The 25,592-nt window shown below is 38.6% G+C and overlaps 1 protein-coding gene across 1 annotated transcript in view; it reads right to left on the bottom strand.

The window, feature by feature from the left end:
* The window catches only part of FRMD3 (FERM domain containing 3), a 130,422-nt gene that overhangs the window by 34,603 nt on the left and 70,227 nt on the right, over nucleotides 1–25,592 (bottom strand). The window contains exons 3-6 of the mRNA XM_066569459.1: nucleotides 24,993–25,035; nucleotides 16,332–16,410; nucleotides 2,401–2,498; nucleotides 1,065–1,188 (exon numbers count right to left, since the gene is read on the bottom strand). Of these exons, the coding sequence (XP_066425556.1) occupies nucleotides 1,065–1,188; nucleotides 2,401–2,498; nucleotides 16,332–16,410; nucleotides 24,993–25,035 (344 nt within the window). The remainder of the gene's footprint in view (nucleotides 1–1,064; nucleotides 1,189–2,400; nucleotides 2,499–16,331; nucleotides 16,411–24,992; nucleotides 25,036–25,592) is intronic.

Genomic DNA, 25,592 nt, shown 5'->3' with positions numbered 1-25,592 from the left:
CACTGAAAGAAATACAAAGAAAGTATATAGGTTTCAGGAAAAAAAAAAAGGCACATTAATACTGGCAAGCTTATTGTCATGAGTGTTGAACTTTACCCGAAATATCTTTTATAGGCTTCTGGAAATAAAAAGTGTTTTAAGCTTTAACTCTCCTGAAAAGGAATTTTGCTCCTTTCTTTGCATTTGTTGAAATATGAAAACAGAACACAGGGTAAGCAAGTGCAAAGGGCCTTGTAATCTTTCCATAAAAATATCCTTCTAGTTATGTAATTAATAATTTGATTTAATTTGATTTTCTGCACATCCTGTGCCTTTCCCCGTGTTCTGAGGACCATCCTCACCTAAGCAGGATGCCAAGGGCCTCATGAAATCTCCCTGCAGACACTCTGCATGTCATTCACTAAGAACCCTGAAGAGGGTATAGTTGCGCAGCTCACTGCTCCTTCTCTCCTGAAACTCATTTAACTTAAAAATCAAACTATTGACCTATCTGTTTTCTCCTTTGCCTTTTGTTGCACTACTGCAACTTTAGGACAGAAAAAAGAGCATGCAGAGAGTTCTGGATCTCACCTCCTTAGTCTTCCAAGGAAGTTATTTAAATACATTTCTGTGCAATTCACCACTATGTTAACCACCAACAGATAAAATAACCTAATTATAGTTTCAATCAGGTCAATATCTACCAAGAATTTTAGAATTACACTACAGACAGAAATTTCTGAGCAAGAAACATGTGCTACCTAAATGAAAGATGTTATTCCACTAATCAGCTAGAGCAGCTCTGATCATGAGAGCCCTTCCCACTAACCAGACCTACATTTCAAGCAAATTAAGTCTAAATTACCAGCAGTCATGCAGGAATCAGCTATGATTAATGAAGGTTAACAGGCAAAGAAAACCCCCTGAGCTGAAACCACATTCTCAAATACAGCCTATCAGACAGCATATTGGTAGAGCTTCTATTATAATTCATGGAACAAAGCCTCCTAAGTTAACATGCGCTACTTGGAAACAGATAAAAGTATTTCTTAGCTGTCTCTTTATCAAACAGCATTATAAATTACCTGAATTCATTTTTATGCATTTCAGCTATTTTCTTCTCAAGCTTTTGAGACTGCTTTGGAAAAATCTTAAAGTCGCTGATGTAATTCTCGGGGTGTTCATCAGGATCATAATCACCAAGCTCAGCTGAACAGATCCAAAACAAAAAACAAAGCAGAAAAATTGAATTGCAACATTAATTAATAGGGAAAAAAAGTCAGTAAATGCACTGTAATTCAAGGTACTTCCACAGTCAGTAAGAATCTAGTATGTCTCAAGAAATTCTTCAGTTATAATTAACTGAGACAAGAAAATCCTTATATCTGTCACTTTAATCAATGAGTTTCAAGAGAAGTTCAATGGTTTATTAACTACTGCATTAATTAGCAATACTGAACTATTTTCTGTGGCAGAAAATGCTTTGTAAAACAGAACCTTTGGCAATGTTTCCCTTTGAGTATCTAGTTTTTGGTACCAGGCAGACCTAAAATAATGGATTCCTGATTCTCCCCCGTTTCACATGATTTATCTACAGTGGCATGGACTAATTCTGTTGGTCCTAATGGTCCTAATTCTGTTCTAGCAGAGAAACACAGTCCACAATGTTAATCAAGGTAATGGGCAGGACTTGGTTTCTCTTCTAAAAGATGTGTCACTCAGGTACACAAACCTGACATTTGGTGTTCTAATTTTCTGAATGAGTCTCATTTAATAAGGGCTGGGCTCAGTTTTGGTGTGGATACACTGCCTTCTAATGCATTAAGAGCTTTGTTCACCTTAAGGCAGAATAAAGGGAACTTTCACACTTATGGTTTCCCTAAACAGACATTTCAAGATGATTATTTGTCTCTGTACAATTCAAGACATCTTTCTGAATTTGGTCCTAAGGAAATGATGGAGAGAGAGAGAGAGAGAGAGGGGAAAAAAAAAGCTAGGGAAAATAAACTAAAATTTCTTTCCTCTTGAATTACATCTTCTATTTTTGTCAGAGATTCCATCATACAGGTCTTCTTTAACATAAGGGCATCAAACGACACTTCTTCCTGCTTAACTCAAACAGAATAAGCTACATTTCCATTCAGGATTCAGAACGGAGTTTTTCTCTTTTGGTAAGTGGAATCTAACAATGATGGCATACTTCTTCACTAAAATGCTATGACAACTTTTTTGGTTTAATTTTTTAAGCTCCACTTCATTGGCTAAGTGGCTGAATTACTTACTTCACAGTGCATATCAATACAGGGAAACAGTACAAAAACAACAACAAATTACTGCAAGCTGTAGTCACAACTTTTGCATTGCTTATTTGATAGAACCAACATAAGACTGAAGTATTTAAAGAAGCCTGTTCATACTTACCTTGGACTATACAGGCACCCAAGTAGGCAGCATCAGAAAAGGAACACAGCAGACGGCCATGGAAAATGTCCCTTTTTATTTGTAGATATAAGAGGTATCTGAAATATAATTTTAAAAATTAAGAAATTATGTGCTATCTTTTTGTAATAGATTTAACATATCAGTGTGAAACCAGCTGTGCAACTATTTTGAATCTTCCTCTTGTTATTTCAAATGGCAGAGAAAAGGCAAAACACAACCACAAGAAAAAAATGGTAAATAGATTTTTTTTCAGTAACAGTGAAAAAATAAGGGCAAAAATATAACAAAACCCCATGTAAAATGTCATAGAACATGTTTTATTTAAAATACATCTATTACAATGTTCATTACTAATGTGAAATAAATTATGGTAATGTAAGCTTGTTTGAGCACCTCTGTTTTTATTATATACAAGTTTACACAAGGAAATCTTTCTCTTACTGTAGGCAAAATAGCACACTGACCACGGTGGAGATTTTTATTTTTTTCTCTTCTAGTTTTGGAATTTTTTTGGGGGGGGGTTGGTGTTTTTTTTGTTTGTTTGTGTGTTTGGGGTTTTTTGTTTGTTTGGTTGGTTTGGGTTTTTTTTCGTTGGTTGGTTGGTTTGGTTTGGTTTGGTTTGGTTTTGGGTTTTTTGGGTTTTTTAATCTGTAAAGAATCCCAGATGAAGTTTGAAGGGAGCAATAAATTCATAAGGCTTAAAGAGCCACAGGTATGAGGCACCTGCCTTGCAGGGAGTCACCTCTCCCATTCATCTGTTTCTCTAAAGAAATGGGGAGGAGAAAATAAAAGGTTCCTTCTACCTGTCTACCTGTCCTCTGCCTTCTACCACAGAGAGCTTCTACCACCCACAGCTTCTTTCCCAGCACCTGGCAGGTTACAGCCACACCATTCAGCCACTTCACCCCTCTGGGAAAATAATCTATTTAAACTTTGCTTTGACCAGACAAAATCGACCATCTAAGAGGTTTCTATCAAAACTCAGTGGCTTCTGCAGACCATCAGGACATTCCTTGACATTCCTGCCAGTCCTCTCCAACCTTAAGCAACATACAGCATAGCCAATAAAAATGTAGTTTATGATCAGCACCAATGTCAGACATATTTTGTCCAAGTTACCTTCTCCTGTTACCTGGTCATATCATGAGCTTCTGCATCAAGAGCAAGCCAGGAAATACTGTCTGAAGGGCAAGAGAAACTTTTCTCCTTTCCTTGGATCTTTACTGAATACAATAAATGGGATACAGTTATCAATGAGAAAAGCAATCTTGTCTCATTGTAAACACATCCCTTCGTTCATCTTTACACTTCAGGGCTTTTTTTTTTTTTTTGCAACACCTTTTTTCCCTCCTGTAATCAATATCCAGTAACAGCTCACAAATTCACTTCTGTATGTTGGTACTGCTATTCTACAGGTAGATCCCAGAGGAACTACCTGTAACAGAGTGCACCAGAGGCCTCAGTGAGATAAAGTAAAAATTCTTAATCTGCAATGACAGTGTACCAGAAAAGGTTCAGTGTATATGTGTATATCTATATATATATCTATCTCTCTCTCTCTCTCTCTCTCTCTCTCTCTATATATATATATATATATGTATATGTAAATACCATACATAACTTAGGCAATTGAGCAGTCCCTACACAAAGAATCTTGGTAAGATTTTCCAGAGTGAAAAAATGGGATGCCATTCTCCAGAGTGACCATTAACTTGAGGCTAAACTGTGTTCAGCTTTTAAGCAGTGCCAAAAAAACCCACTCAAGGTTTCAGAGCATAGCTTGTTAGCCAAGCTCTGAGGTCGACAGATCCACATGTGTTATTTCTAAGCAAATTGTTACTGACCACAATTGAAGATCCTCAGTGTCATTTGCCAAAAAACCAAGTTGTGTGGGGGTCTGTCAACATAGCTGGAGGGAAGTGATGCCATCCAGAGGGTCCTTAACAGGCTTGAGAAACAAGCCTGCTTCCACACACATCTGTGGAAACATCATGAAGCTCAACAAGGCCAGCCACCTGCAAGGTCCTGCACATGGGTCAGGGCAATCCAAAGCACAAACACAGGCTAGATGGAGAATGAATTGAGAGCACCCCTGAAGAGAAGGACTTGGGGATGTTGGTGGATGAAAAGCTCAACATGACCCAAGAGTGTGCAATGATAGCCCAGCAGGCCCATCTCACACTGGGCTGCATCAGAAGAGGTGTGAGCGCCAGGTCAAGGGAGGAGATTCTGCCCCTCTACTCTGCTCTGGTGAGACTCCCCCTGGAACCCTGCATCCAGTTCTGGGGTCTGCAACACAAGAAAGTGGTGAACTTGCTGGAACAAATCCAGAGAAGAGCCACCAAATTGATCAGACAGCTGGAGCACCTGTCCTATGAAGATAGGCTGAGATCTACAAAGCAAGAAGGGCAGCCTGGAACAGGACTAAGACTTTAGAACTCTTTCAAATGAAAAATATAAATGTATTTTCAATTGAAAGGAATTTTTGCACATTTTACCAAAGGCTCACTAAACTTCAGGCATTTCCTGTAGTACTGATGCAGTAATTTATGACCCAGGTCAGCAAAAACTTATGAAAAAAAACCCTGACTCCTAAATTCACTGAGGTGTATGTATGTACTTAAAACTGCATACACTTACAGAAATAGCTTGTAAAATAACTGATTTTGCTTCTTCATGTGTCCTTCCACCATAGCTGTTTTTTCCAAGCCCTGGCGTGTCTTTATAACTTGATTTACAGCCCTAAGTATCCAAGCTTAATAAGAAGCTAGTAAACTTATGCTTACATTCACAAATGTCTCTCATTGGAATAACCTCATTTCCATCTATCATCTGTTTGCAGTACAGATGACTCAACTTCAGCTCGGCCAAACCTTTCCTGCCATGCAGATTAAGGGTCAGCAATAACTATTCTTGTTTTTAAGCAGGCATCATGACCCCCAGAGACCATACTGTTAGCTGCTTAACAGACAATTTATCTATTTTAAGGTGTTCAGTGAGGCAAGAAAGCTTTCCCACAGCCAAACCTTGTGATTTGGCCACCCAGTGGTTTTTTACTTTGTTCAAGTCACTTAATACAGTTTATTCTCGTAGCAAATGTATCTCTTGGTGTTGTTGCAGTCTTTCCAGCTGACAGATATGGTCACCTCCAGAGATCCAGCAATTCAAAAAATTGCTATCTCAGCATGGTGTCTGACTTTGACTCTATTTGACTCTGACTATTATTTTCCATGGTGCTGTTTGTGGTACAGCGTGGTAGAAGGAAAATTAATGTTTTTACATTATTCCTGGATTGGGTGTCCTTCTACCTAGAAGAATTTTTGAGTTCTTTATGCATATTATTCTGAATACCAACTTTGCATTTTGTCTTCCACAGCAGATAGTATCAAGTACACTGCAGGAACACCAGTTTCCAGACAAAGCATATGAATCTCCACCAAACACTAACTACTACGTACAAGTATGTAATGTCACAAATAAGAGAACATATTTTCAGTAATTTACACAGCCATGAAGAGAAATGGGCTGAACATGAGCCAGCAGTGTGTCCAGGTGGCCAAGAAGGCCAATGGCATCCCAGCCTTTGTTCTTTATCAAGAACAGTCCATCCAGAGGGAGTAGGGAAGTTCTTCTTCCTCTGTACTCAGTACAGGTGAGGCCACACCTATATTCTTGTGTCAAGTTTTGGGGTCCTCACTTCAAGAAGGACAATAAGGTGCTGGAGCGAGTCCAGAGAAGGACCAAAAGACTGGAGAAGGGACAGGAGCACAAGTGCTACAAGGAGCAGCTGAGGAACCTGGGGCAGTTCTGCCTGGAAAAAAGAGGCTCAGGGGGGACCTTATTGCTCTCCACAATTATTTGAAAGGAGGGTGCAGCCAGATGGGGCTTGGTCTCTTCTCCCAGGTAACCAGTGACAGGACAAGAGGACACAGTCTTAAGCTGCACCAGGGGAGGTTTAGGTTGGACATTAGGAAGAAGTTCTTCACAGAATGGATGATTAGGCTTTGGAATAGGCTCCCTAGAGAGGAGAGTGGAATCACTGTCCAGTGGGGTTTAAGACAAGGCTGGATGTGGCACTCAGTACCATGGTGTACTGAACACTGTGGTTTTAAATCACAGGTTAGACTCAATTATCTCAGATATCTTTTCCAATCGAATTGATTCTGTGACAGAAAAAATAATTATATTAGCTAAAATATATTGCTTACTTATTTGCTAATCCTTGAAATGGATTTTGAATATATTTTAAAATAAGAAAAAGATTTCATCACTCTGAAATCATTAACTCAGGGTACAGAAGCAGCCAAAAACCCAAGAGAATGTTGGGCATTACTGGGAATGATATTGTGAAAAAGACAGAGGGGCATTTTGCCAGTACTTAAAGTGTTGAAGTTATCACACCTTGAATTTTTTACCTAGCTCTGGTCCCTTCAGCCTGAGTAGGACATAGCTGAGCTTGATTAATAGAGAAGAACTAAAATGAATGAGAAGACAGAGCCTCCCTTATAGGGCAAGATGGTGATTAAGGAAGACTAAGAGTGAGTCTTCTGAAATCATGAGGTAGTGGGAAAGGCAAATGAAGAACTACCATCCACTGAATCCTTAACACTAGAGCTAGAGGAAAATCAGTGGAACTGGGAAATTGCTTAAGGCAAAGGAAAGAAGGCATCTGCCATAGCAGATAGTAAACCAACTGCCTTTACAAGATTTTGAAGAAAAACAGTATTACCAAGTACAAAAAAAAATGATTACACAAATATGGGCAAAATATCCAGAAAATAATACTAACATGAATACACATGAATTAAAGTGTTGAAAGTCCTAATGCAGTAATTCCAAAACCCTTTAGTGAATTTGGATGGGAAGAAGATCATCTATTAGATTTCTTGTTTTTTTGAAACAGTAGGAAAGTTTTGTTCATGTTATCATGGCTTAAACCCATTTGTAAAACAGATACCCATGACAATAAGCATGCCACACTGATGTCAGTACAGCAATTGCCCTTTTTAATTCTCTGATCAGTCATAAATCAAATTCTAGTAGAGGAATTAGGAACTGGGTGTATATCTATCATGATTTCAAAGCATAAACTTCAGCCAAACACAAGAAAAAGGAAAATTATACTTCTTTTAAAATATCTAACACCAGAAAATTTGAGAAAACTGTATGACTGCATGCCTGTGTTAACAGGCACCTGTAGAAAGAATCACCCTTCTTGTTCTACAACTTCTGAAGGTGTATTAATGGTAAGGACTCAAAATATAATGAAGGTATCAGTACTCCATATCTCCATTCAGGACCTATACCCCTCTTATACTGCCAAAATTGTGGATTCCTGGTAATAAAAAATGCCCCAAAACACCCAAAAGTATTCCTTCAAAAAAAAGTACTTCATTTTATGCCCTGGGGTGGGGGATAGGAAGGTGGCTTTAATAACAGCTTTCAGTAATCTCAAATCTCTGACTTCTGCGGTCAGGATTATGACTGCCACTTGCAGCTAGCAAGACATGGGCTTGTCCTCCTGGCTTTAGAGCTGGTCAGTGCCTGTACGGTCTTTCCTTGGGACAAGGGTGATAAATTACCATCCCAGTGAATTTCTTGACAGCACAGGCTACTGGGGAAAAAAATCTTTATTATTACTTAATAATTAATTTCACTAATGAGTAAAGCAGACAAAGGAATGGTGAAAGACAAGATTGTTTTGGCTCCTGGCTACATGAAAGTCCCACCACAACATGGGAATAGTCTTTTCTGTAAAACACCATGACTGCTCTGCATCTTCTCTGCCATTCTGCCTTCCCCTCAGAGGACCACAAGAAGAGCTATGAACATGTACAAGGTCTCTTCTCCCTGAGGTGCAATCTCCACCAAAAAAACCATGACCCTTCTTGGTAATTTTTTCCCTACTCTGAATCTTATCTGCAAGCCTGAGGCATCAAGTGCTCTTACTAACAAAACACTCATTTTTAAGATTTTTGCTATTCAATCTGATTGTGACTGCAGTACTATTAAAACCATAAACTCACTTGGCAATTGCCAAAATGTCCTTGACAAAGCCAAAATAGATAAATGGACTTTCATAGATATCAAAGCATAGCTATGACTTCACACTTTGAGAAGAGCAGAAGGGGGTACCAGGAAGAGCAGAGGTATTCCTAAGTGATGTCTGGAACAGGGCTAGCAGCACAGGCCCAGCTCATATGAACTCACCTTAGAGCTATTGGTTAATAGCACAAATATATTGCACAAATTTCCAACTTGCAAATAAATCACTTGATATTGAGGCATTAAGAACCAGATCCATTCAGGCATTAACAATCACTGTCAAACTCAACTGGCCTCCTGCTTCCAGAGGGAAAAGCACCAGACTCTTCCAGCACATGGCAACATCAAGTACAACTGATTGAGACTGGACTAGATGAACACTGAGCGTGCCATCTTTACATACCCCAAGTCTTTATCATTTTATATGACTTCAAATTAAATTATTTTTTCATCTGCTTTTCCTGCTATACTTGTGGCACTGATTTATGACAGACTAGTCATTGAAGAACTGCTTCTTGGATTAGGAAAAAGGGCATGATGCAAGCAAGTTGAAATAATCCATCTTTGGTTAATTCCACCATCTATTCACCCATGCCCTCTTCTAGAACTGTTTCTTCTATAATAATCATGGATTACCACTGATACAGTATTATCTGTAGCATTTTAGAGCATTTCTTTGGGACCTCAAATGACTTTATAGTCTCTCATTTTAATTATACGTACACACTAAAATGTAGGGGTTTGAAGATAAGAGAGCATGAAGCCCTGGGATCCTTTCATATATAAGAAATAAAAACTACTGGTTTATTTATTACCTAAACAAGAACACTGAAAATAAATAACAAAATAGAAAGTATGATCAGTCTTTGGATCTATCTGTTCATATTCCCTTGATTGCTCAAACCTTGTTCATGTACAGCATCTCAGGCTTTTCCAGCTGTGGGCTCTGAGCTGTGAACAAGAACAGAAAAGAATGACACAGAACAAAATATCTGTGCTTTTCATAAAGTCTGCTGGGATGGTGTGCATTGAGTGATTTTTGCAGGTAAAACTTTCTTCATAGCAATTCTTTATCTTTGCATGCCATGCCAGCAGAATAACCTTGGGCATTATAGTGAATATCCTTTTTTCTGCGCACAGTTAGATGCACATAGCAAAAGAAAATTTCTACCCATGAAGCTATCATGCTTTCTTGAAAAACAAAGGGAATTAACCAAAAAGAATTTTTTTTAAGAGGAAAAATAAGAGAAAAGGAAATTAACAATAATACCAAAACTGTATGTATTCAAGGCCTCTATCCCCAGTCCTGTCACACTTCATTAAAAATGCTGATTTAAAAAGAAAAGAAACTGAAATCATGTTTTATAGGTATGTGTGGCAGGGGACAGGGGAGATGTCCCCTGTCCCCTGCCACAGATACCTATAAAACATCTCCTCCTGACAGGGGAGATGTGAAGATGTGGTGTCATGTTGCTATTGCATAATTAAAAACTGGCACTTATTACTCTCATTAGATATGCTCAATTATGCCAGTTAAATGCTATTTTCTAGAACAGAAGGACTTCACACCATCTGTAAGTGACAGATAACCAGACCTAGAGAGCCACAGATGTAACATTCAGAAGAGCCTGATATCCTCCACATACTACACATGCAGCAGAACTCAAACCCTCAGAGATGGCCCCGGTGTAAAGGAGTGTGCTGGGTGTGCATGGCTAAGCTTTGGTAACCGTGGGGATACAGTGGTGGCTTCTGTGAGAAGCTGCTGGAAGTTTCCTCCATGTCCAGCAGAGCCAATCCCTGGTGGCTCCAATACAGATGTGCTGCTGGCCAAGGCTAGGCCAGTCAGAAATGGTGATAACACTGCTGTGATAACAGATTTCAGAAGAGGGGGGGGGGGGGAGGGGAAGTGATTGCACAAATGTAACTGCAGCCAAAAAAAAAAACCATGAGAGGAACAACTCTGCAGACACCAAGGTCAGTGGAGAAGGAGGGGCAGTAGATGCTCCAGACTCCAGGGCTGAAATTGTTGATCTGCTGGAGGGTAGGAGGGCTCTCCAGAGGGACCTGGACAGGCTGGATTGATGGACTGAATCCAATGGTATGAGTGTGCCAGGTCCTGCACTTTGGCCAAAACAAGCTCCTGCAGTGCTACATGCTGAAGTCAGAGTGTGTGGACAGAGGCCAGAAGAAAGGGCTGAGAGAGTACTGAACATGAGCTAACAGTGAGTCCTAGTGGCCAAGAAGGCCAGTGGTATCCCAGCCTGTATCAGCAGCAGAGTGGCCAGCAGGAGCAGGGCAGCGACTGTCCCCCTGTACACAGCACTGGTGAGGCCACACCTTGAGTGCTGTGTCCAGTGCTGGGACACTCAGTTCAGGAAGGTCATTGAGTTGCTCAAAAGTGTCCAGAGAAAGGCAAGAAGGCTGGTGAAGAGTCCAAAGCACAAGGGCTTCAAGGCGCAGCTGAGGAACCTGGGGTTGTTCTGCCTGGAAAAAAGAGGCTCAGCGGGGACCTTATTGCTCTCCACAATTATTTGAAAGGAGGGTGCAGCCAGATGGGGCTTGGTCTCTTTTCCCAGACAACCAGTGACAGTTCAAGAGGAAATAGTCTTAAGCTGCACCAGGGGAGGTTTGGGTTGGACATTTAGAAGAATTTCTTCACAGAAAGGGTGACTGGACATTGGAATAGGCTGCCCATGGAGGTGGTGGAGTTACCACCTCTGGAGGTGTTTAGGGAAAGACTGGATGTGGCACTCGGTGCTATAGTCTAGCTGACTGTAGATTGTGTTAGGTCATAGCTTAGGCTCGATGATCATAGATGTTTTTTCCAACATAAATGTTTTTTCTAGTTAATTCTGTGATGCCTGAGGACGCTGTGAACTCATGGGAGGCCCATGGAGAGAGGAGCCCCCACTGGAGCATCCTGTCCTTGGAGAACTACACCCTGTGGAGGAGTGACCCAGGCTGCAGCAGTTTGGGGAGGGACTCACATTGCAGCAGGTCACTGAGAGCTGCTGCTTGTGAGATGGACTCCCATCAGAGAAGTTCATGGAGAACTGTCTCCCACAGTGCAGGAAGGAAAGGTCCCCTCTCCCTGAGCAGCAGAAGAAATAATTTGTGATGAACTTACCATAACCCATTTCCCATTTCTCTGTGCCATTGGAGAAGTAGGTAGAGATGGGAAAAACAGAGGTGTGGGGAGGAAGGCATTTTTAAGCTCTTATTTTACTTCTCCTTACCCTGCTCTGATTTTTTAGTAATAAATTCTATTACTGTCTCAGATTGCAGCCTCTTTTTCCATGGTGGTATTTGGTGAGTGATCTCTCCTGGTCCTTAGTTCAATTCATGGACCGTTCATTACATTTTCTCTCCCCTGAGAGAGGTCTAGCTCTGGAGAAAAGTGAGAGAAAGGCTTTGGCTGATGCCAGGCATCCAGTCAGGATCAACACCCTACAAGGAGTATCACTGCTCTTCTAAGGCTGAGCATCTTTCTCTATTCAAAAGATTATACAAACCATTGAAAAATATGTATACACTGCTTGTGTTTCAGTCTGCTGAGCCTCCAGTGCACATGCAGAGGCCAAATCATCTGAGAAAAATAATTTAAATCCTTGCCACTTTCTCATCACAATTTTTTTAAGTCATTGGGAAAATTGCCTAATTAAAAAAGAAAAAGTGTGTCTTTAGTCTTTCTCAAATATGTTTCAAATGTGCAGCCTTAGTGCTCTGCTGTGGAAACTATTTCCAAAAATAAGGACAGATCTTCTAAATGCATGTTGATATCCACTAAGTAGATGGGCTGAGAAGCTCTGAAGTGCATTAAGATTTCGACTTCAATGACAAGTTGGGTTTCAGGTGGTCTATTACTACATAAGCAAGAGAGATCAAGGCAGCAACTCCCATGTCATCTGAAGTTAACTTGTGAATTACCATCCTAACACCAGCTCACTCTAGAGAAAACAGTGACCAAGGACCACACAGAACCTCCCTTCCACAGTGAGAGGCAGAAATATTTTCCACAGAATTTCTCCTTTAGTGTGGAAACCCAGTGCACTGGGAATATTTCTCTGTCTGCTCCGGGGTGCCCTGACCCCCAGGGGAGCATTGATTTTGACCCTCATTCATGGGGTCAAAGTTTCCTAGAAAGTTTCCTAGACTTCAAGATCGACTAGAATCCACAAAAGTGTGAAATAGAGAGTAGCGTGCGTAGGTGTATCACTTGGTAAGAAATTTAGGTTTTGGGATTTTTAGTATGTTGTGGATGGAAGCCAGATGGAGGGCACAGGGTGTCATCCTGGGTTTCTTCTTCATGCTTCTTCCTTCTTCTTTGTGGGTTTGGGTGGCATTTTGTAATTGAGCAGAAACATCTGCATTGCGGGCTCTTTGGGATCAGTTATTGGGTTAAAAGGGAAAATAATCTAGGTGTCAGTTCTTAGTTGGATAGTTTAGTCTTAAAAGACCTTGTAACAAGAGATTGTTAGCCATTTTGTGCCTTCTAATGAAAAGCTGCCCAACTCACAGTAGTGAGACTGTTTCACTGATAAGAAATAATAAACACTTGAGTCTGAACATGATCTACCATCTCAAGTGCCTTCAATCCAGACCCAGAGAAACCAATACTTTAGCACTAATATTTCAGAGTGCCTTGACATCCAAAGGCAGACACTGATTTTATTTCAAAAGCATAGCTATAAAAATGGTTGTTAATTAAAACAAGAGAAGATGAAAGTAAGTGTCTGGAAAGGTACAATGTGACTGACAATATTCTTAGTTGTCCTTAGGAGTGTTATAAAATGCAGTGACAGGCAAGAACGCAGCATCATCATTTGCCCAAGGCACTCCTGGCCTCCAAACATGCAGTGTGCACAAGTTTTCAGACTACTACAGGGTTTTTTTCTATGATATCACAGACGTAGTGATAACTTCAAATAGATAATTCTCCACCTTCATTTTCTGGCAATAGTTTCACATGTTAAACCACAGAGTAAATCAAGGATTACAGTCAAACCCAACCAGGGAAGGTTGGGCCCAAGGTAGGACAGAAATGAAGCATCAGTAATCTGAGGGGACAACTCTTAAATTTTCTTCCTGCAAGTGATGTCTAAATCCTGAATAGTATGTTACACTGGTTTCACAGAAATCAAACCTTTACCCCACAGACACAAAGCTTCGTGTACTGTACAGATGATTTTTTTCACATCAGCTTTTTCTACGGAAGAGTAGGAAAACCAGTTCTTTTTAAGACCTGTAAGTCTCTCTGATGTCTCTAAGATGCTTCATTAAAGATTTATTCCTATAAAGCTTTTAAAAAGACTGCATTGACAATAATCCATATGAGGCATTAACCACAGGGTTAATTAATGTTCTGAAACAAAGAGTAGTATGGCAATGTGATAGAATGTCTTACTGTAACTTAATTTCATTATTTAAGTGGTGACCACAGACACCCATCAGATTTTCACCCAGCTGAAGAAGTGATAGAGCAGCTCTGACATCCACAGGCACGGACAATGACAGAAATGCAAAACACTATTACTCTCACTCAGTTGACTGTACATACAGCTGCAAAGTACAGATGGTTTTTAAGTCAAAGGGTGACAATGTTAATAGTTCATTTTCAAAACATCTTAAGAACACACAGCAAAAATATGATTGCCAAGTGAACACAGCAGCACTAAAGAAAAGGCAAAGCAAAAGTCTACCAAGAAGCCTCTAGAAGAAATAGAAGACTAGTAGGACTAGAAGAACTAGTCCTCAAGGTTTCATGACTGTCCTCTCTAAAATACTAATGAACATCCTTCTGCTTGAATTTCACCAATCATTGCAATTCAAGAAAAAAAAAAAATAACTCCAGCCAATCTAGAGCATCACCTAGAATCTGACCCTCTGCTTTGGTCATGAAGCAAATTCTCAGAGATGGGTTGCAGGACTACACTTCACTTGCTCATTTCAGGAGTATTTTTTGTATTTTGTTATTGTGTAAGACATATGGCAGAGATGAAGCAAAGCTTCCCAAATAACAATACTGGGAAACTATTAAGCTGATCAGATACAAAAACATGTTGAATAAATGATGCCTCAAATTATTTCTCCTTTTCAAGTTCTTAATGGTATTAGTTTTTATAAAAGACTGTAACCCATTTTTCACACAACAACTTCACTTAAAAAATTTATTTGAAATATCCCAGCAAAGACTAAAACATAGTCACAGCACAATAACCATCAGTGAGCGAATTCTTGGTGCTTTACATTTCAATAAAACTTATCCTGGGAGGATATCCAGGTTTTTTAAAAGCCAATTAATTTAGACTCTTGAATGAGAAAGGACTATACAATCATACTCTGGATCATAAAAGGTAAAATGTTCATCCAAGGACAAACAGTAGCAAATATTGAAAATCCATTGACTTCCTGGTTTACAACCTGTTCACTCATCTGTACAATTCCAGTATTTCATCCAAGATAAATAGCTATAAAATAGCAGCATGCCCCAGCTGTTCTATACAAACTACAAATGTACCATTCAGCAGAACATAAGCTGTTTCTGAAACTTTCAGTGTGAGGCCAGTGACAATGGGATCCCCCACACTGTGAAGTGACTTGTGAGCACAAGCACATGCAGTGCTTGGGGAAAGAATCAACCAAGAGCCCAAGGCAGCAGGTGCGGAGGCACTTGGTGCTTCTGCAGCATGCAGCCAGCAGTCAGCAGCGTGGCCTGCTCTCCAGCAAGGTGGTAAAGCACACACACAGTCCTGCACACCTGGTACAGAGCTCAAAAAAGCTACTCTCCTACATTCCCCCCCACGTACACTTCTTGGAAAAATGCCCAGAGCAACAGAATATTCACAATGGCCGGTAGGAAGGACAGAGCTCCCATTCATTAAGCACAGCTAAGCTGTTGTACAACTCTGTTTTCACAACAAAATTTTCAAAATTCCAACATAAACAGCAAGGATTCTTACCCTCCAGAGCAGCTGTACTTGAAAAGTATGCATATATTGCATCTCTGTATCAGCTTAAGGTCTGTCACTACTTTGGAAAGATTGTCTTATTTGTGATCCTTAAGATACAGCCAAGAGAAAAATTAATGAGACTATGCATAAACGTCTTGAAATAGTCAGGTCTGAATTAAACTTTCCAGAATATATGAGAGGGGAACAAAGGAAAGGGAAGGGAAAAAAAAAAAAAAAAAGAAAGCAAAAGAGGAATTGAAGAGAAAAGAAAGCAAAAGAAGGGAAGGGAAGGGAAGGGAAGGGAAGGGAAGGGAAGGGAAGGGAAGGGAAGGGAAGGGAAGGGAAGGGAAGGGAAGGGAAGGGAAGGGAAGGGAAGGGAAGGGAAGGGAAGGGAAGGGAAGGGAAGGGAAGGGAAGGGAAGGGAAGGGAAGGGAAGGGAAGGGAAGGGAAGGGAAGGGAAGGGAAGGGAAGGGAAGGGAAGGGAAGGGAAGGGAAGGGAAGGGAAGGGAAGGGAAGGGAAGGGAAGGGAAGGGAAGGGAAGGGAAGGGAAGGGAAGGGAAGGGAAGGGAAGGGAACTTACTCCTGCCAGGGAAAGAATCAGGGTAAATTTTGCCCAGTCATTTCACCATTGCTTCGTTTTTTGCAAGTTCTTGTATAGCGTAACTACTTGTCTGTATGTTATAGATTTCCTTTAAACTGCTTTAAAAAATCTATAGATATCATAGTACAAAGAAGATCAGTATTGCAAATGTCAGCCTATGCTAATTTTATCAGAAATAGTGAGAACCCTACCCTAGACAACAATCTCCCTTTTCTTGAACTTATTAGCAAAGCACATTAAATGCACAGACTAAAAAAGGACCAAAAAAAAAATACAACCCAAAACAAAACAAAACAAAAGAAAACAAATACCTGGTGAGCTCTTCTTTAATCTTCAAGGGTTCATGTGGGTAGAATTTCACTCTAAAGCACATGGTATATGGTGGATGAGCTGAAACATTATAAACAAAAAGCATGAGAACCATAATAAACAAACATTGCTTAAGCCACTCTGAAGGAGTGACCTTCAAGTCACTTACTAATGGTTAGTTTAGGCAGAGATTCAAACAAGGGCATTATTATATATGCTTTATTTTGGGGTGGCCTTTTGAGGCAAATGATAAGCAGTAAGCAATGATAATACTACAAAATTGAAGAAATTCATTTAGTTAATGAAACTAAAGACAGTAGAAATATTTCTGTTCCCAGTATTTAATAAGATTATAGTACCCAACTCTGAGCAATGATATCAGTACCAGGCTTGATGTACAATCCTTTCAATAGAAAAGAAAGAGGGGAAAAAGAAAGGAGAAAGAGGAAAGGATCACAATAACAGGAAATATTTCAATTTTGCAATCATGCCTCTCAGGCACTTTGATTTAGAGCAAAGTGCAGATCTACAATATTCTAATTAGTTTTAATATATTTTGGTCTTGGTATATTCTCAATGTACACAGACAATTTTAAGTTTCCAAAACTTTGAAGAGATTGTGCTTTTATGGCAGGAAAAGGGAAAGCAGAAGAAAAGGGCAAGAAAAAATTACAGAGAAAATGGAAGACATTACCGGGTGAAATCAATAATTTCTTTTTTAAATTGTAAATTATAACAGTAATTAGTAAGCTACCAGAACATTTTACTGTACCATCTTCTTTAGCTCACCAGTGGTGATTAGTTCAACAATCATGATACTCTTCAAGCTACTCTGACTGCAGTATCTATATGTATGCTGCAGTGTTTCAGAAACACATCCCTAGATATCGCATAGTTCCATGTGATGTACAACAGCAATAGAAAATAAAAATGAGTTAAATCTTTTGTTATGGTTGGTATCTTTTGGAAGACTCAGCTCTTCTTGAAGATAAAGGAATATTTTCCTCTTTTAAAATCTCACATTGTACTTATTTTAAGTACAGTCAGTTTCCACAAAAACTGCTGGTTCAATTTTTTTTTTCCTTGTTTAAATAACTATTCATTTAAGACACAAGGAAGGATTTCAGAAGGGATGGGAATGGAAATATGAAAAATACAGGAAAAGAAAAAAGCAAGTAATCAATAATAAACAGAAATTAAGGGGAAATTAGGAAAAAAAATTAAGCCTTTGTTGTTCTCTATAGATGGTTTGAACTTTCACAGTTTTCATATCTGGAGAAGCCCTCTGAAAGCCAGAGAAACACTCAGTCTGTTTTCTGTGGGCTTTGCTGTCCTAGATGTGACTGCAGCATTGTCTTACAGTGACTGCAAAACAGAAGACAGTGTTATGTCTTAACTGCCCCGCAACAGCAAAGTAGAAGGTAAAGTAAATTCACTGTCCCAGAAAGGAAGGCAGCCATGCAGAAACTCACTAAGGAGTCATGTTGCCTGGACACAGCAAAAGATAACTTAAGTAATCTTAAATGTTTCTGTCACTCCTCAATAGTCATGTTAAAACCGCTAAGGGAGGAAATTTTGGAATACTGTTCCAGTTTAAAAACGTGACAGGAGAGACACCCTGTATTAAACAAGCAAGAGCTCTTCCCCTGGGAAAAAAAAAAGGAAAAAAACTCTCACTCTTAAATGTTTTGGCAGATTTAGAATTAGTTTGGAAATAGTGATGAAGATAAAAGAATAGCTAATGCATATGTCTTCAGGGCCGTAGCAAATGCAAGCCTACTGCAAGACTCCAAAAATGTACTGAATTTCAGCCAATTTTCCAGATGTCAATTAAAAAAAAAAAAAAGGAAAATTATCAGTGGTATAAATAAATAAATAAATAAAAGTTATAATAGAAGAGTCCCATTCTGGCGGTATATGGTAAACACATAAAAGTATCAGATGCCCTATATGCAAAGAGTATCTCAGTGAGGAAGTGACGACATACGCTGCACTATAAAAATAGCCTACATTCATAGGAAAGGTTAAAGTAGGAAATGTTTTACTTGAGCAGAAGAACAGTATGTGACAGAAGTACACACCAATGCACAGGACATGCAGGGGATTTGTCAAGGCAGCTTAAAGCCTATTTCTCAAATCTTTTTCTAGACTCAAGCTCCTGTAACAATAGTCCTCCTCAGCAGTGCAGCAATACTATACAAGTCTGCTGCAGCCTGCTAAGCCAAGGTCTTTTCTCTATTGCTGTGCAAGAATGGAACAAAAACAACTTGCAATTTGAAATGGTAAAAAGAATATTAATCTATCCATCTAATTCATCAGTGGAGATAAAAAGATTTCCTGCAATTACAGGAGAGCGTCTTTGTCTGTTCCTTATTCTCAGCTGGAAAACTAGCCACGATGAACATTTGAATGGGGAAGAAGGGAGTCCCCAGAGATATCCACTTTACCCTCCATCTTAATTTTGAGGTAGATCATAAGCCTAATGTTCTTCCAAACAGACATTTGATAATACGTAAATGTTTAGCAAGGCCTTTTTCTCATACATTTTACCACACTGGGGAAACATGCATGAGGACTTCATGTTCTCTCTTTGGTTTCTCATAGTGGAAACCAAGATGGGCATTGAATTTTATCAGCTCAAGAGATGTGATTGTCAAGCCAGATAATTTCTCAATTCCTTGAAAGTAAAATTACTTTTGACCACTTCCATATTAAAGTGGAGACATTAACAACAAACCTTCCCAAAATAGAGCAGAATTGCAGAAGCCCATTTCATCAACACAAAACTATCAAGTCACATAATCAGTTTTTTAGTAGCTATTTCTTATAAGTCTTTTCTTTCAGAGGGTCCTTTATCTCTCAGATAAGAAGCAGCTAGCATAGCAAAATGCCTGAGGCTCTGTCAGAATTTCCTACTATCTGAGTTCACTTTCTCACTAAAAACCATTCACAATTACAATAATTTCAAAGGACTTTAGTGTGGAGAATAGTATTGACGGCAAACTCCATTGAAGCAGAACCTTTAATTTGCCAGTTTATATGCTAACAGTACGTAAGAGGTGAAAGAAAAAGTACAAATAAAATCATTTAAGTTATGTTAAATGCTGAAACAAATAATGATCTAAACTCTCATGAAGGAGCTACACACAGAGCATAGTTTTCAAGGCAACTGGCTGTACGTTTTTAAATTTTATTTCATTTACATTTAACTAAGATACAGTATTCTATGTACATCAAAAAGGAAGGATCTCCCTAAAGTACTCCCAAACCTACAACACCTTGACAAGAACAAAGAGGAATATGGGAGATGCCTCCCTTGGTACAGAAATTAGTAAGTAAGGGACTGAGTCTCACATGAACTATTTTTAAGCACCCTACAAAAAAACCCCACACATTCGTATGGGTATATACCATTTTCTTCATAGAATCTGAAAAAATGATAAAATATTCATGTGTGCTGATTTTGGCTGGGGTACAGTTGATTTTCTTTGCAGTGGCTTGTATAGGGCTGTGTTTTGGATTTGTGTTGAACACAGGGTTGATAATACAGAGAAGTTTTTCATACTGACACCCTGGTGAGGAGACTATGAGTGCATGGGAATTTGGGAGGAGACACAGACAGGATGGATGACTCCTGCTGACCAAAGGAATATGCCAGATGACATGACATCATGTGCAGTATATAAAGTAGGAGAAAGAAAGAGGAAGGGGATATTTTGAGTAATTGTCTTCCCAAGTCACTGTTACATGTGGTGTGGCCCTACCTGTCCTGGAGATGGTTGAACGGGAAGGGCTGAATGAATACCTAGTTTTGCTTTGCTTGTGTGTTCTTTTCCCTTCCATATTAAATTTACTTTGTCTTAACCATGGGTTTTCCAGCTTTTACCCTTCTCTCCGTGATCCTGATGGTGGGGGACTGATCGAGTGCCTGCATGAGTCCAGTTGCTGGCTGGGGCTAAACCACAACGCTATGAAAGATGAAAATAGTTTTTAAAAGCTGTTGAAAAACTTGATTGAAATTTTACAGGTGTCAACCAAATAGAGAAAAATGGAAGCTTCTCAGCTGACGCTTTTTGGAAAGTTTGTTTTTCACAATTTCCTTTTCACCAAGCACAAATATTATGTTCTATAATGCACTGCATTGTCAGTGTACATGAACATGTGTACATGAATTACGCATGGATACTGAAAGCTAAAAGCAGATGTTAAAATTATCTTCATAGTCCTGAGAATGCAACTTTGCAGAATACTTCCTTCATCTCTCCTTGTTGTTACATATTCTCTGAACTAGAGATTCCTACAAAAAGTTAGTGAAATTTAAGAAACAAACAAGCAAGAAAAAATATTACACTCAAATAGTCTTCGTGTTCACTATTTCTGCAGAAGCATCTCTGGGAAACCATTAAGAAATACATAGTTGTTTCCATATACCTGTTTCCTTTCCAGATCAATCAGCTCTTTATCCATATTCCTTGCTGAGCATTTTAAAGACAGGAAGAAAATTACTCAGTGTTTTTATGCATAAGGGGTACCTGATCTATCATAAATCTATAATTAGGGCTATCCCACATTGCACTCATTAGTTACAGAGCAACACAGGGCAAGGTTGATTTTTGTCAAGTGTTTATAATAAAGCCTAAAATGCTGTTATGAAGTATTCATGAGGATTATAGAATACACAGCATTCATATTAGTGCCTGAAGGATCACACAAAACTCCTGTTGTATATGTATTTATGAATTTTTCATTGTATATGTATATATGTATTTATGAATCTCACATTTGATTAAAATTTTCTTTACATTTGTACTGAGATCCCCTGGTTCATTCCATCTCCTTTCAGGTTTTAGGACAGCATTAGAGATCATGGAAATTAACTGAAAAATTCCAATGACCTGACACAGGAGAACATCCTTGTAGCATTACTCATTTAGATCATAGAATCATAGAGTGCTTTGGGTTTGAAGAGACCGTAAAGATCATCGAGTTCCAACCCCTGCTGCCATGGGCAGGAACAGCTTGCACTGGACCAGGTTACAACCTGGCCTTGTGCACCTCCAAGGACAGGACACCTATTACCTTTCTGAGGAACATGTTCCAGTGCCTCACCACCCTCACACTAAAAAATCTTTCCCTAATATGTAATCTAAACCTACTCTCTTTCAGTTATGCAAGGCAACAAGAACAACATGAAAATTTAGAATGCCTGCACATCAGAGCAACAGAAATTATTCTGTCTCACTGCCATCAATAACAAAATTCACATATTTGGATATTTCCCACCAAGCAGGTTGCAGGAGAGCTGCATATTATTAGGCAGAATAAGCTTTAAAAGTTATAAAAAAAAAACAGCAGGAGAGAAAGTGCATGGGAAAGCTCTTCTTTACTTAAAACATTAGTGCTGATGTGACTCAGGTTTTACACCATAACATTCCTAGACAGAAAATAAGTAACAACATTGCCAAACAGAGAACTTTACTGTCAGCATTTGGGAGAGATAACAGTATACACAAAAACATGCAAAGAACAGAAGTTTCTTTTAGAAGTTCTGTATCCTGAACCACAAAGATACAGCTTCCCTGGGCAACCTTCCAGAGAGTTTTCTGTCACACTGTTGGAAACACACTGCTTGCAGCTGCTGGTCACCAATTGGCTTCAATTTGTACAAACAAGACTGGTAGTGGTTCAGGACATTTCTCAGAAACTGAATTTTTCCCTCTCAGGCAAAATCAGTGGTAAAAATGGCTGAGGCACAGACCTACTCTTCATGTTAAAACACAAACATTACAATGGCAATGAAAAATGCAGAGGTAGATGGTGAGACAAAAAAGATACCATGCCTTCATTCTTTTTGTATGGCACCAGAAATGCATTTAAATATAGTTTCATATGTGATAAGACAAGATAGAAAATTTTAGACAATTCTTCCTGTCATATACCAGTTACTAAATATGAATTTAAAGCAATTTTTTCCAAAGCCAAAGAAATTGAAATTGTAGCATATCACAAAAGATACTATGAACACGTCAGAGATTCAAAGAAACAGCATTCTTTTTTACTTACAGAGATGTACTGTTGCCAGATTATGAGTTCTCTACAGCCTGATTATAGGGGGATTATGCCTGAATGATTAATGTACTACTGAGGCCCATGAATGCTAGTACCTAATAAAATGTATACTAGAATACTTCTACTAGTCAAACTTTTTCTGCTCCAAATATTTGTCAATATTGAGCTATGAATAAATAGACTGCAAATCCTGCTGCTGCTGTGATGGAGGAAAAGGAAACTCCACACTTATGGTAGCTGAGCTCAAGAACAAAACATTTTTGAAATTTTTTCTGCACCTATGCAAGTGCTTCACAATTCTACATAAATCTAAACATTCAACTGAATTTAGAACTTTTTGAGTCATTAGAGATTATCAGAGAAAATTATTCATTTTTTCCTGAATTCCTTAATGCAACGAAATAAAAGGAAACTTCCATTTAGTACAGTCACTGTGAATAGCTTTCTGCCACCATTTCTCCCAGGAGTCATGTATACATAGCATATGTGCTATTAACCAGTCACTTCATTGCTTCAGTTTTTACACTTTCCACCTTCTACTAATTCTAGTCCCCACTTGTGCCACCTGATACTGGGAAGTTTTCCAAGTGAGTATCAATAATTTCTTCTTCTGAGGTTAAACCTTTTCATAGTAAACTGAATATTTCTAGATCAACTATGAGTTAACCCTGTTACTTTAGATTTTTTTTTGTTTTCTACATTAATATAGCCTACTTTTAGAAAAATAAGTCAAAAGATTCTTGATGCCAAATTCATACAAAAAATGTCCTGAAACCTGTGAGAGCATAATCTTCATGGATTCTACACGTGTACAAAATATATATACATAGCTCTATTTTTTTTTCCTTAAAGGGTTATTGTAGCAACTGAAGTCTTTCTTCTGTGACATAAGAGAAAGTTAACTTACACTAGTATTTTTAAATATAAGTTGCCAACCAAACTTTTTAAACATAAATTGTTAATCCAACTTCTGTGTCCTAAATCTAAGGCTGGTAACAAAAATCCTTTGCTATCATCTCATTCTCTTTGGCAGCTGTTCTTAAGACCTTTTCACTATGATAAACTTCCTCATGTTAGATGCATATTATTTTGCTTTTTTGCTACATATTAATTTGTTTTTAGAGTATTGATTCAGATTCTATCTCAAAAGACACAGAAATCCTCTGATGAGGCCATCAAATCACTACATCTACGGAATTCATGGACTATCACCTATCACATCTAGGAAGCATCTATATGCAGGAAAGGTTGTTTTGAATACGTCAAAACATTCTCAGCACAACTGTTGGCAGAGCCCCTGCATGTGCTGCTTTGCAAAGTGCACAAGAGGAATGAGCCCTTATACTTTGTTGGGTGAAAGCAGTAACATAAATGCAGGGGGATACATTCAGGAAACTGTTCTACTTTTGATAACACATTAGAAAGAAGCAAGAGATTAAGATAATTTACAATTCTTACACTTTTTCTGTTCTTCCCTCTTTTCTTCCTTTACTAGCACTGCTGAGGAGAGCAACTTCATTCTAATTTGACTTTTTTAAACTTAATTATTACTGGATAGTACTCCAGCTAGCTAAACACTCGATATACAAGTTCATATTGAATATGGCAGATATATGTGTATTGGCATATGTACACATGCATGCATATACTGTAGTATGGCTGTATTAATGGAAGAATTCCTTGAAATATTCCATATAGTGTAGTCAACACCCAGTATTAACTGGTTTTGCATATTAGACAATCTCTTAAGCCTCACTAAATTTTAAAGCAAATACATTATCTCCCACAAAAAAGGCTCCTTGTTAAAATAGAAAACCGTATATGAACAATATGAGGATAAAATTGTCCTTCATTTTATAAGATAGATAAATAGATAGATAGATAGACAGCTAAGACACAGCTTCTAATGAGCCATGGCAATTTTCCAGAATTGCCAAATAAACTGCTGCATATAATCTTCTGAGTGCTAAAGCAGTTCTGTTTCCTGAACAGGTCTTCACAGTTGAACCATTTAATGGAACCCATAGGCCAGAAAGTAACATTTCAATAAGATAATTAAAATAATACATTTGTGGTTTAAAGACACTTTTTAAAACACTGATCTTAAGTCCCCCCCACCTGTGGCAGAAAGCTCACTGCTTAGCCCACGGTACTTGAGTTTGCTGGACAGTAACAATGATCTTAAGCCAATGCTCTGCATTTTCACGAAGCAAGGGGCAGCAGAAAGAAGGATAACCAGAAAAGACCCAGAAGCAATTGTCACACTCCATTTTTATTGCCATCTCCCACTGGCTGATGGCATCTGACTGAAAATGAGAGCTGGGACATACAGGTCTTCTGACCAGATCTGCCATCCAAGAATGCTGGCCTCTGGCTGTAGCCATGAGCAGTAAGGAAAAGCTTTGATTGCAGAACACTGTAAGATGGTAAGATCAGGGTAGCATGGAGTTTTTAGGACTCCTTCATGTGCTAACATGAAGGACCTGTTTACATTGAGAAACAAATGAAGCTTATTCTAAATTACTGCATGGAAGCACAAGAAAACCTTCCGTTATTTAAAAATAAGTTTAAAAGCATGAGTTTTCAAGACTTACATTTCATTTGCTTGAAGATGGACTTGTTGGGCTCAAGCCAGTGCTGAAAAGACAAAGCAGAGAGCAGAGGTTAATATCAATCAAAAATACCCTTGTAAATGTAAATGGTACCAAAAATGAAAAGTAGGAATTTTATTTCACTGAGACATACATAAATGAGAAAAACACCTCCGTAATGGAATTGTACTGCATAAGCATATTTGATATCACCAGTGCCTTTAAAATAGATGTAGTTGAGATAGAAATAAGACAGATATTTCAAAGACGTATTTAAAGGACTACAGACTGTAGTCCTCAGCTTGCAGTAGATATTTTAGTCTTATACTTTTAGACATTTTTTTTTCAGAAGAATAATCATATCAGACAGTAGGAAAGACAATTCAGAAACTTTAACACTGTCTCTTCATTAGTGTTGTCTTCTACATTTCTTAAAACTAAAGGATGTCTAAGTACTATATCCTCAGTCAAAACACAAGCAATTGTTCTCTTCTAGCAATAATTAAAAATCTCAAGGGAAAAAGATTCACTTTTCTGTGAAATGCTCACAATAACCTAATCATAGCTAATATACAGCAGAGAGGTATGGATGCTTATCAGTAG

This window comes from Molothrus aeneus, chromosome Z, assembly GCF_037042795.1.
Source record: "Molothrus aeneus isolate 106 chromosome Z, BPBGC_Maene_1.0, whole genome shotgun sequence".
Classification (NCBI taxonomy): Eukaryota; Metazoa; Chordata; class Aves; order Passeriformes; family Icteridae; genus Molothrus; species Molothrus aeneus.
Note: the sequence above shows the minus strand (reverse complement) of the source record. Positions and strands in the feature narration are given on the sequence as shown.